The 14327-nt window shown below is 45.4% G+C and overlaps 1 protein-coding gene across 1 annotated transcript in view; it reads left to right on the plus strand.

The window, feature by feature from the left end:
* The window catches only part of LOC106595381 (lysosomal alpha-glucosidase), a 42506-nt gene extending 36905 nt beyond the window's left edge, over positions 1 to 5601 (plus strand). The window contains exon 21 of the mRNA XM_045710576.1: positions 1973 to 5601. Coding sequence (XP_045566532.1) covers positions 1973 to 2035 — 63 coding nt within the window. The 3' untranslated portion in view covers positions 2036 to 5601. The remainder of the gene's footprint in view (positions 1 to 1972) is intronic.
* The last annotated feature ends 8726 nt before the right edge of the window (positions 5602 to 14327 follow it).

Raw genomic sequence — 14327 nt, forward strand, 5'->3', positions numbered from 1 at the left:
GCTGCTTATTCCAACTTACCTTCCCAAATACACCATTGATGTTGTTAAGTCAACAGGTATTATTTGAACACACTTAAGACATGGTAAACTGGGTAGACATAACCTTAGACCTAAAAAATATACACTACATGATCAAAAGTATGTGGACACCTGCTGTCCAACATCTCATTTCAAAATCATGGGCATTAATATTTAGGTGGTCCCCCCCTTTGCTACTATAACAGCCTCCACTCTTCTTTTTAAGTTAAATTTTTTGTACTTTGACCCCTTTTATTCTCCCCAATTTCGTGATATCCAATTGGTAGTTAGTCTTGTCCCATCGCTGCAACTCCCGTATGGACTCGGGAGAGGCGACGGTCGAGAGCCGTGCGTCCTTCAAAACAAGACCCCAACAAGCCCCACTGCTTCTTGACACAGTGGTCGCTTAACCCGGAAGCCAACCGTACCAATGTGTCGGAGGAAACGCCGTACACCTGGCGACCATGTCAGCGTGGCCTGCCACAGGAGTCACTAGAGCGCGATGGGACAAGGACATCCCAGCCGGCCAAACCCTCCCCTAACCCGGACGACGCTGGGCCAATTGTGTGTCACCTCATGGGTCTCCCAGTGCGACACATGCAGTGCCTTAGACTGCTCCGCCACTCGGGAGACCCCCAGCCTCCAGTCTTCTGGGAAGGCTTTCCACTAGATGTTGGAACATTGCTGCGGGGACTTGCTTCCATTCAGCCACAAGAGCATTAGTGAGGTTGGGCACTGATGTTGGGCGATTAGACCTGGCTCACAGTCGGCGTTCCAATTCATCACAAAGGTGTTCGATGGGGTTGAGGTCAGGGCTCTGTACAGGCTAGTCATGTTGTTTCACACCAATCTCGACAAACCATTTCTGAATGGACCTCGCTTTGTGCACGGGGGGCATTGTCATGCTGAAACAGGAAAGGGCCTTCCTCAAACTGTTGGAAGCACAGAATCATCTAGAATGTCATTTTATGCTGGGGCGTTGAGATTTCCATTCGCTGGAACTAAGGGGCCTAGCCTGAACCATGAAAAACAGCCCCAGACCATTATTCTTCCTCCACCAAACTTTACAGTTGGCACTATGCATTGGTGGCAGGTAGCATTGTCCTGGCATCCGCCAAACCCAGATTCGTCCTTCGGACTGCTAGATGGTGAAGCGTGACTCATCACTCCAGAGAACACGTTTCCACTGCTCCAGAGTCCAATGGCGGCGAGCTTTACACCACTCCAGCTGACTCTTGGTATTGCGCGTGGTGAACTTAGGCTTGTGTGCGGCTGCTCGGCCATGGAAACCCATTTCACAAAGCTCACGACAAACAGTTCTTGTGCTGACGTTGCTTCCAGAGGCAGTTTGGAACTTGGTAGTGAGTGTTGCAGCCGAGGACAGATGATTTTTACATGCTTCAGCACTCGACGGTCCCGTTCTGCTGAGCCCTTGTTGCTCCTAGATGTTTCCACTTCACAATAACAGCACTTAAAGTTGACCGGGGCAGCTCTAGCAGGGCTGAAATTTGACTGACTTGTTGGAAAGGTGGCATCTTATGACGGTGCCACGTTGAAAGTCACCGAGCTCTTCAGTAAGTCTTTTCTACTGCCAATATTTGTGTATGGAGATTGCAAGGCTGTGTGCTGGATTTTATACACCTATCAGCAAGGAGTGTGGCTGAAATAGGTGTGTATAGGTGTGTGTGTGTGTGTGTGTGTGTGTGTGTGTGTGTGTGTGTGTGTGTTTGTGTTTGTTTCCACCAACAAAAGGTGTGTGAACAGTTTAGGGTCGCATGGGTGTGAGCTGGGGGTTTGTTTGTTCACCGACAAGGCTGATAAATAACAATATCCATCCTGACCTTTGCCCCCTAGGAAATGTGTGAGTTGAGTCTCCCCATGTTTAGAGAAAATGATATCTGTAGTTTCTTATTAATGTATTTCTCTGTTTCTCAATTTGTCTCCCTCCCTCTAGGTGTTGACTGTAACAGACCTAGGACTGAATCTCAGCCAGAACTTCACCATCAGTTGGATCTAACAGGTTTTCCCAAAAATGGGAATTCTGACCTTTGGAATGTTGGTTTTCCTTCCCTGACGGTCTCCACTGCTTTACTGCCCATGTCTGTGACCCAAATGGCACCCTATTCCCTATATGGTGTACTATCAGGGCTCAAAAGACACTCACTATAGGACACGCACCATATGTTGCTCCGGGTAGAGTTGAATCCTAACCTGAACCATTAGATACTAACCTAACCACTGATCTACGACCAGATTACCCTCCTAAAATCCTAACCTGAACCATTAGATACTAACCTAACCACTGATCTAGGACCAGTCCTAAAACCAGTGTCTAGGACTGGGTTCCCCAACTGGCGGCCAACTGATTTTATTTGACCCCCCCCCCCCAAGTTTTCTGAGGAGCAATTAAAAAAAAATAATCAAAATAATAGTTCATTTTTATTGTTCGACATAAAAAAACTGTAACACCAGTTATTTTTATTTTGGAAATCTGTTCCCAAGTATTCCCATGCACAATAGAGAGACACGTGATTGTATACAAATGTAGGCAACGTTTGAAATGATTATGTTTTAGTCAAATTTATTATATCTGTTTGTTTGGGCTTGTTGCAGTGAAATTACAGTCTACAAATGATTTGTAATTATATTCCGGCCCCAACTATCCGCTCACGAAAAAAATCGGCCCTTGGCTACTACTTCCTCCCTGTCTGAATCTAGTTGATGATCCCTGGTCTAGGGGACTACTTCCTCCCTGTCTGAATCTAGTTGATGATCCCTGGTCTTAGGGGACTACTTCCTCCCTGTATGAATCTAGTTGATGATCCCTGGTCTTATGGGACTACTTCCTCCCTGTCTGAATCTAGTTGATGATCCCTGGTCTAGGGGACTACTTCCTCCCTGTCTGAATCTAGTTGATGATCCCTGGTCTAGGGGACTACTTCCTCCCTGTCTGAATCTAGTTGATGATCCCTGGTCTTAGGGGACTACTTCCTCCCTGTCTGAATCTAGTTGATGATCCCTGGTCTAGGGGACTACTTCCTCCCTGTCTGAATCTAGTTGATGATCCCTGGTCTTAGGGGACTACTTCCTCCCTGTATGAATCTAGTTGATGATCCCTGGTCTAGGGGACTACTTCCGCCCTGTCTGCTGTAACTGTGCCAAAAGTAGCCTGTGTCCCAAATAATACCCTATTCCCTATATAGTGTACTACTAATGACCAGGGCCCTTGTATATAGGGTATAGGGTGCCATTTGAGACATGTATAGTCTCTGTGAAGCTTTATAGTGGTGGTGATGACAGTATTTGTTTTTGCTGATTTATGATATAAACATCTATGAAAAATGACATTTTATATAGTATTTAAATTATAAATGTCTATAATAATGCACAAACTACCACCACACAGTGTAACCAGCCCAGCCAACAGTACAGCCAGACCCGGTTACCGGGATTTACCTCCCAAAACCACTCCCTTTTCCCAGGATTAATAACATTGAGACACTGATAAATGATGTTAAATGATATGCCCTGTCTGAATCTGGCTTCTAAACGGCCTCTGCATAATGAATCAGCGCTCGGGGTGGGGACAGGCGGGGCCCGTCTCGGGGTGGGGACAGGCGGGGCCCGTCTCGGGGTGGGGACAGGCGGGGCCCGTCTCGGGGTGGGGACAGGCGTGTAGATCTATCAGCTCATCATGGTAACTTTTTTTCATGTGACAGGTAGGCCTACATTTGCTGAGGCGCAGCCTATGCTACAGTAATATAAAGACTGAATAAGTATCTAATTTACCCATCTCTATTTTTATTGCGGCTGCAGAGTTTTTTCAAACTGCCTGTAACTCGAATATCGTTGCTTTAAATCAGTGCATGAAATATTATGAAAGGTATTTGTCAGCTTGCTAATTATACAAAAGGCCCTATTATATTTCAAAGTTAAAATAAAATCCACTAGCCTATACTAGCCGCATGTTCTCTACCTGCTTTATCATGGTTTGAACGATGTGAGTAATTCCAGTCCATATAATACAGTATAATACAGTACAGTAATACAGTTCACACTCAAAAAGCCTACTGGAGCTAGTTTCATTTATTTAGCCAACAGAGCATATAGCTAGCTACATCTATGGGCTTTTCTGTTTTTCTGTCGTGCAGTAGCCTATATCATATATGTATTGGATAACGGCACAATCTTTTGGGATTTTTTGGTCTTGGGCTCATTAAATGTCTTTAATGTAGGGCTCATTAAATGTCTTTAATGTAGGGCTCATTAAATGTCTTTAATGTAGGGCTCATTAAATGTCTTTAATGTAGGGCTCATTAAATGTCTTTAATGTAGGGCTCATCGGGCTCCGGTAGCATCAGGCTTGAATATTTTTTTATCAAAGCTCTAATCAAATCCAGACAGGTCTGTTTATATGCTTTATAATGCTTTTGAATGACCGTTCTGGTTTGGACTGGAATTACTGGTTTAGTCGGTAGGAAAGTGATTTATTCTCGGGATGGAACATTTGTAAAATACTGTGAAAATATTAAACCGTAAGCCAGACGCCAGCATTCGTTTGAAAGGCCTCCTGTGTATTTTACTGGTTAGTAGTAAAATATGAAGTCTACTAGTTCTGCCACTGGTCATTACTACAGTAAAGAGCCAACTTTTATTTGCTGTTTTCATTTCTCAGAGGAAAGGTGAAGATGTGCAATAAAAAGGAGAGGAACTTTTCTTTACCTCAGAACAAGACTAGAATGGGGTGAAATGGATCTTAGTGTATTTGGGGAGTTTCATGATAATAATCAGTGATTGTTGTTATTGATCTTGATATGTACATATTGTTGTTGACAAGCTTGTTTGCACTGAATCAGGACATATTGAAGGTACAGAGAAGTGCCTTACGAATGATCAAACTGTCTTCTACAAAAGCTCTGTTTTAACTCTATTCTAGAATTCTAGTTTCAGAACACCTCTAGAACAGCTCAGTTTTAACTATGTTCTAGAATTCTAGTTTCAGAACACCTCTAGAACAGCTCAGTATTAACTCTGTTCTAGAATTCTAGTTTCAGAACACCTCTAGAACAGCTCTGTTTTAACTCTGTTCTAGTTTCAGAACACCTCTAGAACAGCTCTACATTGTTCTAAAACTAGAATTCTAGTTTCAGTTGGTTTTCTAACTGCTTTACTGTGACTCTAAAACAGGGTCTTTCTCTCTAAAACACTGAATAATGATATTCAAGGCTTTTTAAAGTATTGTCAAGCTTTCTTAGACATACAGTTGTCTTTACTAGATAATGAAAGAGGATTGTAGTTGACATTTGAAGTATTATGGTAATGCAACGTTTGAAATTGATTGGTTGAAATGTTGTTTGACAAATTTGTTTTTGTTCTATTCAAGTGGTAAAATGAAAACTATGTAAGGGAAGACTTGCCTTATGTTGGTCAGTTCTGCCAGTGGGTGTATCTATCTGGCATGAATATTACAATGATTGTTGATGCTGTAATGCCTGCCTCTCCATTTCCATTTGTGTTAAGTTGATTGGGACATGCTCAGACATGCTCATTTCAAATGATAACTTGATTAAATATGAATCCTGACTCCCATGTGTCTGTTGAGATCTGTTTCTCCAATGGATGGATTGGATGGGAGGGACCTATATTACCTGGGTGTAATTTAGTTTAATCCAGGTATTACTACTGCTTGGCTGGAACAGAATCCTGCACCCATCAAATATGCCCTTTTCTTTCATTCCATTGTCCTCTAATCATTTTTGTTGTGTGGGGGGGGTAGATTGTGGTTTCTATCACTGTAATTGTCTGCATCATTTCCAATCCCCAATATATTTATTTTGTAAATATATACAGCACCAGTCAGAAGTTTGGACACAAACCCTGGAATGAGTAGGTTTCTTAATTTTACTATTTTCTACATTGTAGAATAATGAAGACATCAGAACTATGAAATAACACATGGAATCATGTAGTAACCAAAAGTTTTCAACAAAGCAAAATATATTTGAGATTCTTCAAAGTAGCCATCCTTTGCCTTTGACAGCTTTGCACACTCTCAATCCGCTTCATGAGGTAGTTACCTGGAATGTATTTCAATTAAGAGGTGTACCTTGTTAATTTGTGGAATTTATTTCCTTAATGTGAAGGATACGCCCCTTTTTGTTCCTCAATTTTCACCTAAAATGACATGCCCAAATCTAACAGCCTGTAGCAAGGATATGCATATTCTTGATACCATTTCAAAGAGAACACTTTGAACTTTCTGGAAATGTGAAATGAATGTAGGAGAATAACAGAATAGATCTAGTAAAAGATAATCCAAAGAAAGAAACTATCGTTCTTTAAAAAAAAAAATGGTACCATCTTTGAAACGCAAGAGAAAGGCCGAAATGTATTATTTCAGCCCAGGTGCAATTTAGATGTTGTCCACTAGATGGCAGCAGTGCACGTGCAACGTTTTAGACTGATCCAATGAACCATTGCATGTCCATTAAAAATGTTGTATGAAGACTGCTCAAATGTGCCTAATGTTTAATAACTTTTCATGTTCAAAATTGGGCACTCTCCTAAAACAAAAGCATGGTATTCTTTCACTGTAATAGCTACTGTAAATTGGACAGTGCAGTTAGATTTACAAGAATTTAAGCTTTCTGCCCATATCAGATATGTGTATCCTGGGAAATGTTCTTGTTACTTACAACCTCATGCTAATCGCATTAGCCTACGTTAGCTCAACCGTCCCGTGGAAGGGACACCGATCCCGAAGAAGTTTTAATGCGTTTGAGCCAATCACTTGTGTTGTGACAAGGTAGGGTTGGTATACAGAAGATAGCCCTATTTGGTAAAATACCATATTATGGCAAGAACAGCTAAAATAAGCAAAGAGAAACGACAGTCCATCATTACTTTAATAAGACATGGTCAGTCAATACGGAAAATTTCAAGAACTTTGAAAGCTTATTCAAGTGCAGTCACAAAAACCATCAAGCGCTATGATGAAACTGTCTCTCATGAGGACCGCCACAGGAGTCCGCTACAGGAATCAGCTACAGGACCGCTACATGAATCAGGCCTTCATGGTCGAATTGCTGCAAAGAAACCACTACTAAAGGACACCGATAAGAAAAAGAGACTTGCTTGGGCCAAGAAACACGAGCAATGGACATTAGACCGGTGGAAGTCTGTCCTTTGGCCTGATGAGTCCAAATTTGAGATTTTTGGTTCCAACTGTCGTGTCTTTGTGAGACGCAGAGTAGGTGAACGGATGATCTCCGCATGTGTGTTTCCCACTGTGAAGCACAGAGGTGGTGGTGTGGGGGTGTTTTGCTGGTGACACTGTCTGTGATTTATTTAGAATTCAAGGCACACTTATCCAGCATGGCTACCACAGCATTCTGCAGTGATACGCCATCTCATCTGGTTTGCACTTAGTGGGACTATCATTTGTTTTTCAACAGGACAATGACCCAAAACACACCTCCAGGCTGTGTAAGGGCTATTTGACCATGAAGAAGAGTGATAGAGTGCTGCATCAGACGACCCGGGCTGTGGGAACTCCTTCAAGACTGTTGGAAAAGCATTCCAGGTGACTACCTCATGAAGCTGGTTGAGAGAAGTGTGCAAAAGTGTCAAGGCAAAGAGTGGCTACTTTGAAGAATCTCAAATATAAAGTATATTTTGATTTGTTTAACACTTTTTTAGTTACATCATGATTCCGTATGTTATTTCATCAGCTTCTTGATATGCCACACCTGTCAGGTGGAATAATTATCTTGTCAAAAGAGAAATGTTCACTAACAGGGATGTAAACTTTGAGATAAGAATTTTGTAGGTATGGAATATTCCTGGGGTCTTTTATTTCAGCTCATGAAACATGGGACCAACACTTTACATGTTGCATTTATATTTTTGTTCAGTGTGTGTGTACACACACACACACACACACAGTGTATTTGGAAAGTATTGACTTTTTCCACATTTTGATACAGCCTTATTCTGAAATTGATTTAAAAAATACTCAATCGACACACAATACCCCGTAATGACAAAGCGAAAAAACATAAATACCATATTTACATAAGTATTCAGACCCTTTGCTATGATCCTGTTTCCATTGATCATCCTTGAGATGTTTCTACAACTTGGAGTCCACCTGTGGTAAATTCAACTGACTGGACATGATTTGGAAAGGCACACACCTGTCTATATAAGGTCCCACAGTTGACCTCGTCAGAGCAAAAACCAAGGCATGGGGTCGAAAGAATTGTCCGTAGAGCTCTGAGACAGTATTGTGTCGAGGCACAGATCTGGGGATGGGTACCAAAAAATGTCTGCAGCATTGAAGGTCCCCAAGAACACAGTGGCCTCCATCATTCTTAAATGGAAGAAGTTTGGAACCACCAAGACTCTTCCGAGAGCTGGCCGCCCGGCCAAACTGAGCAATCAGGGAGAAGGGCCTTGGTCAGGGAGGTAACCAAGATCCCGATGGTCACTCTGACAGAGGTCCAGAGTTCCTCTGTGGAGATGGCGGTACCTTCCAGAAGGACAACCATCTCCGCAGCACTTCACCAATCAAGCCTTTATGGTAGAGTGGCCAGACGGAAGCCACTCCTCAGTAAAAGGCACATGACAGCGCACTTGGAGTTTGCTAAAAGGCACCTAAAGGACTCTCAGATCATGAAAAACAAGATTCTCTGGTCTGATGAAACCAAGATTGAACTCTTTGGCCTGAATGCTAAGCGTCACATCTGGAGGAAACCTGGCACCATCTCTACGGTGAATCATGGTGGTGGCAGCATAGTGATGTAGGGATGTTTTTCAGCGGCAGGGATTGGGAGACTAGTTAGGATTGAAGGAAAGATGAACGGAGCAAAGTACAGAGAGATCCTTGATGAAAACCTTCTCCAGAGCACTCAGGACCTGAGACTGGGGCGAAGGTTCACCTTCCAACAGGACAACGACCCTAAGTACACAGCCAAGACAATGCAGGAGTGGCTTCGGGACAAGTGTCTGAATGTCCTTGAGTGGCCCAACCAGAGCCCGGACTTGAACCCGATCTAACATCTATGGAGAGAACTGAAAATAACTGTACAGCGACGCTCCCCATCCAACCTGACCGAGTTTGAGAGGATCTGCAGAGAAGAATGGAGAAACTTCCAAATACAGGTGTGCCAAGGTTGTAGAGTCATTTCCAAGAATACTTGAGGCTGTAATCGATGCCAAAGGTGCTTCAACAAAGTACTGGGTAAAGGGTCTGAATACTTATGTATATGTGATATTTCAGTTTTCTTTTTCTTTTTTATAAATTTGCAAACATTTCAAAAAACTGTTTTTGCTTTGTTATTTATGAGGTATTGTGTTTAGATTGATGAGGGGGAAAAACAATATTCAATTTTAGAACAAGGCTGTGACGTAACATAATGTGGAAAAAGTGAAGGGGTCTGAATACTCTCTGAATGCACTGTATATTTTTTTGTATTATTTTCCCCCTAACCCTACCACCCCTCTCCTAACCCTACCACCCCTCTCCTAACACTACCACCCCTCCCCTAACCCTACCACCCCTCTCCTAACCCTACCACCCCTCTCCTAACCCTACCACCCCTCCCCTAACACTACCACCCCTCCCCTAACCCTACCACCCCTCCCCTAACCCTACCACCCCTCTCCTAACCCTACCACCCCTCTCCTAACCCTACCACCCCTCTCCTAACACTACCACCCCTCTCCTAACCCTACCACCCCTCTCCTAACCCTACCACCCCTCTCCTAACACTACCACCCCTCCCCTAACCCAACCACCCCTCTCCTAACCCAACCACCCCTCTCCTAACCCTACCACCCCTCCCCTAACCCTACCACCCCTCCCCCTACCCTACCACCCCTCTCCTAACACTACCACCCCTCTCCTAACCCTACCACCCCTCCCCTAACCCTACCACCCCTCTCATAACCCTACCACCCCTCTCCTAACACTACCCCCCCTCCCCTTACACTACCACCCCTCTCCTAACCCTACCACCCCTCTCCTAACTCTACCACCCCTCCCCTAACCCTACCACCCCTCTCATAACCCTACCACCCCTCTCCTAACACTACCCCCCCCTCCCTTACACTACCACCCCTCTCCTAACCCTACCACCCCTCTCCTAACTCTACCACCCCTCTCCTAACCCTACCACCCCTCTCCTAACACTACCTCTCCTAACCCTACCACTCCTAACCCTACTACCCCTCTCCTAACCCTCCCACCCCTCTCCTAACCCTCCCAACCCTCTCCTAACCCTACCACCCCGCTCCTACCCCTACCACCCCTCTCCTAACACTACCCCTACCACCCCTCTCCTAACCCTACCACCCCTCTCCTAACCCTACCACCCCTCTCCTAACCCTACCACCCTCTCCTACCACCCCTCTCCTAACCCTACCACCCCTCTCCTAACCCTACCACCCCTCTCCTAACTGGAGTAAACTAATGGACAACAACACTTAGGCTTCTACTTCCAGCTTCTACTATATATATATATTTGACAGTAGTTATCTTTTGCTCATTTTTAGTTCCATCCTTCAGCTCCACTCAACCCCTCTCATCTATCTCTGAAGACCTTCCAGTCCCATCCTTCAGCTCCACTCAACCCCTCATCTATCTCTGAAGACCTTCCAGTCCCAGCCTTCAGCTCCCCTCAACCCCTCTCATCTATCTCTGAAGACCTTCCAGTCCCATCCTTCAGCTCCCCTCAACCCCTCATCTATCTCTGAAGACCTTCCAGTCCCATCCTTCAGCTCCCCTCAACCCCTCATCTATCTCTGAAGACCTTCCAGTCCCATCCTTCAGCTCCCCTCAACCCCTCATCTATCTCTGAAGACCTTCCAGTCCCATCCTTCAGCTCCCCTCAACCCCTCTCATCTATCTCTGAAGACCTTCCAGTCCCATCCTTCAGCTCCCCTCAACCCCTCATCTATCTCTGAAGACCTTCCAGTTTAGATTTCTACTGGTCATATTTTCCCACTGTGTTGTGATGTTTCACAAAAGTTCTGAACATTTCTTGTCCTCCAAGAGTTTCTGAATCTTCTCTCTCCCTCATCGGTCTTCGCTGGCTCAGTTGGTCCTCATGAGCCACTGACATATGTTCACCTGTAGAGGGCGCTGTGCTGTCACAATTCAACCCCCTTACTGTTCTAGGTACAGTTTGGTGTCGTCTTCCCCACTAAAGGTAGGGTTTAAGTGGAGTACAGGGCTGATGCTGGACATCTGTGTCTTGAACCAGGAAGGACATCTGTTCTCTGTTATTCTGAATGCTGCTGTTCTCACCTCTACTGAACACACTGGTCACATAGTTAATCATCTCTCATACAGCACATTACAGATATGAACAACTGTGTTCATCTCTCATATAGCACATTACAGATATGAACAACTGTGTTTATGTTCATCTCTCATACAGCACATTACAGATATGAACAACTGTGTTTATGTTCATCTCTCATACAGCACATTACAGGTATGAACAACTGTGTTTATGTTCATCTCTCATACAGCACATTACAGGTATGAACAACTGTGTTTATGTTCATCTCTCATACAGCACATTACAGGTATGAACAACTGTGTTTATGTTCATCTCTCATACAGCACATTACAGGTATGAACAACTGTGTTTATGTTCATCTCTCATACAGCACATTACAGGTATGAACAACTGTGTCCCCTCTCCCCCCTCTTCTCTCTCCTCCCCCTTTGCTCTCCTCCTCCCCCTTCTCTTCCCCCTCTCTGCTCTCTCTTCTCCCTCCTCCCCCTCTCACTTTTCACCCCTGTGAGCTCTGTTATTATTACGACAGTGGGGGCCCAGGATGTGTTGAAGTCAAATAAAACAAACCTAATCACACATCTATGCACCCCTATCCCCCCACACAGTCTCACTTAATCCATACTCACAGAGGGAGGAGAACGAGAGAGAGAGGGGCTCTCTTCACAAACAGACACAAACACACCCACAGAGCCCCAGGACAGCAACACAATTAGACCCAACCAAATCATGAGAAAACAAAAAGATAATTCTTTCCAATGTGCCAAATAATTAACAAAAAAACAGAGCAAACTAGAATGCTATTTGTCCCTAAACAGAGAGTACACAGTGGCAGAATACCTGACCACTGTGACTGGCCCAAACTTAAGGAAAGCTTTGACTATGTACAGACTCAGTGAGCATAGCCTTGCTATTGAGAAAGGCCACCGTAGGCAGACCTGGCTCTCAAGAGAAGACAGGCTATGTGCACACTGCCCACAAAATGAGGTGGAAACTGAGCTGCACTTCCTAACCTCCTTCCAAATGTATGACCATATTAGAGAGACATATTTCCCTCAGATTACACAGACCTACAAAGAATTAAAAAACAAATCCAATTTTGATAAACTCCCATATCTACTGGGTGAAATACCACAGTGTGCCATCACAGCAGCCCGATTTGTGACCTTTTGCCACAAGAAAAGGGCAACCAGTGAAGAACAAACACCATTGTAAATACAACCCATATTTATGCTTATTTATTTTCCCTTTTGTACTTTAACCATTTGTACATCATTACAGCACTGTATATATACACATGACATTTGTAATGTCTTTATTCTTTTGGAACTTCTGTGAGTAATGTTTATTGTTCATTTTTTTCCACTTTTGTTTATTATCTATTTCACTTGCTTTGGCAATGTTAACATATGTTTTCCATGACAATAAAGCCCCTTGAATTGAATTGAATGGAAAGGCAGACATAGAGAGAGAGGCTGACAGAGAGAGAGATAGAGGCTGACAGTGAGAGAGAGAGGGGCTGGTAGAGAGAGAGAGAGAGAGAGGCCGACGAGGTAGAGAGAGAGGCCGACAGAGGTAGAGAGGGGGAGAGAGAGAGGCTGACAGATGTAGAGAGAGAGAGACCGACAGAGGAAGAGAGAGAGAGGCCGACAGAGGTAGAGAGAGAGAGGCTGACAGAGAGAGGCTGACAGAGAGAGAGAGACTGACAGAGAGAGGTAGAGAGAGTGACAGAGAGAGGTAGAGAGAGAGACTGACAGAGAGAGAGAGAGAGAGGCTGACAGAGGTAGAGAGAGGGGCTGACAGACATGGTGGGAGGGAGAGAGAGGCTGACAGACATGGTGGGAGGGAGAGAGAGGCTGACAGACGTAGTGGGAGGGAGAGAGGCAGACAGACGTAGTGGGAGGGAGAGAGAGGCAGACAGACGTAGTGGGAGGGAGAGAGAGGCAGACAGACGTAGTGGGAGGGAGAGAGAGGCAGACAGACGTAGTGGGAGGGAGAGAGAGGGAGACAGACGTAGTGGGAGGGAGAGAGAGGGAGACAGACGTAGTGGGAGGGAGAGAGAGGCAGACAGACGTAGTGGGAGGGAGAGAGAGGGAGACAGACGTAGTGGGAGGGAGAGAGAGGGAGACAGACGTAGTGGGAGGGAGAGAGAGGCAGACAGACGTAGTGTGACGGAGAGAGAGGCAGACAGACGTAGTGTGACGGAGAGAGAGGCAGACAGACGTAGTGTGACGGAGAGAGAGGCAGACAGACGTAGTGGGAGGGAGAGAGAGGCAGACAGACGTAGTGGGAGGGAGAGAGAGGCAGACAGACGTAGTGGGAGGGAGAGGGGCAGACAGACGTAGTGGGAGGGAGAGAGAGAGAGGCAGACAGACGTAGTGGGAGGGAGAGCGAGGCAGACAGACGTAGTGGGAGGGAGAGAGAGGCAGACAGACGTAGTGGGATGGAGAGAGAGGCAGACAGACGTAGTGGGAGGGAGAGAGAGGCAGACAGACGTAGTGGGAGGGAGAGAGAGGCAGACAGACGTAGTGGGAGGGAGAGAGAGGCAGACAGACGTAGTGGGAGGGAGAGAGAGGCAGACAGACGTAGTGGGAGGGAGAGAGAGGCAGACAGACGTAGTGGGAGGGAGGGAGAGAGAGGGAGACAGACGTAGTGGGAGGGAGAGAGAGGCAGACAGACGTAGTGTGACGGAGAGAGAGGCAGACAGACGTAGTGTGACGGAGAGAGAGGCAGACAGACGTAGTGTGACGGAGAGAGAGGCAGACAGACGTAGTGGGAGGGAGAGAGAGGCAGACAGACGTAGTGGGAGGGAGAGAGAGGCAGACAGACGTAGTGGGAGGGAGAGGGGCAGACAGACGTAGTGGGAGGGAGAGAGAGAGAGGCAGACAGACGTAGTGGGAGGGAGAGCGAGGCAGACAGACGTAGTGGGAGGGAGAGAGAGGCAGACAGACGTAGTGGGATGGAGAGAGAGGCAGACAGACGTAGTGGGAGGGAGAGAGAGGCAGA

The sequence above is a fragment of the Salmo salar genome, chromosome ssa02 (genome assembly GCF_905237065.1).
Source record: "Salmo salar chromosome ssa02, Ssal_v3.1, whole genome shotgun sequence".
NCBI classification, from domain to species: Eukaryota; Metazoa; Chordata; class Actinopteri; order Salmoniformes; family Salmonidae; genus Salmo; species Salmo salar.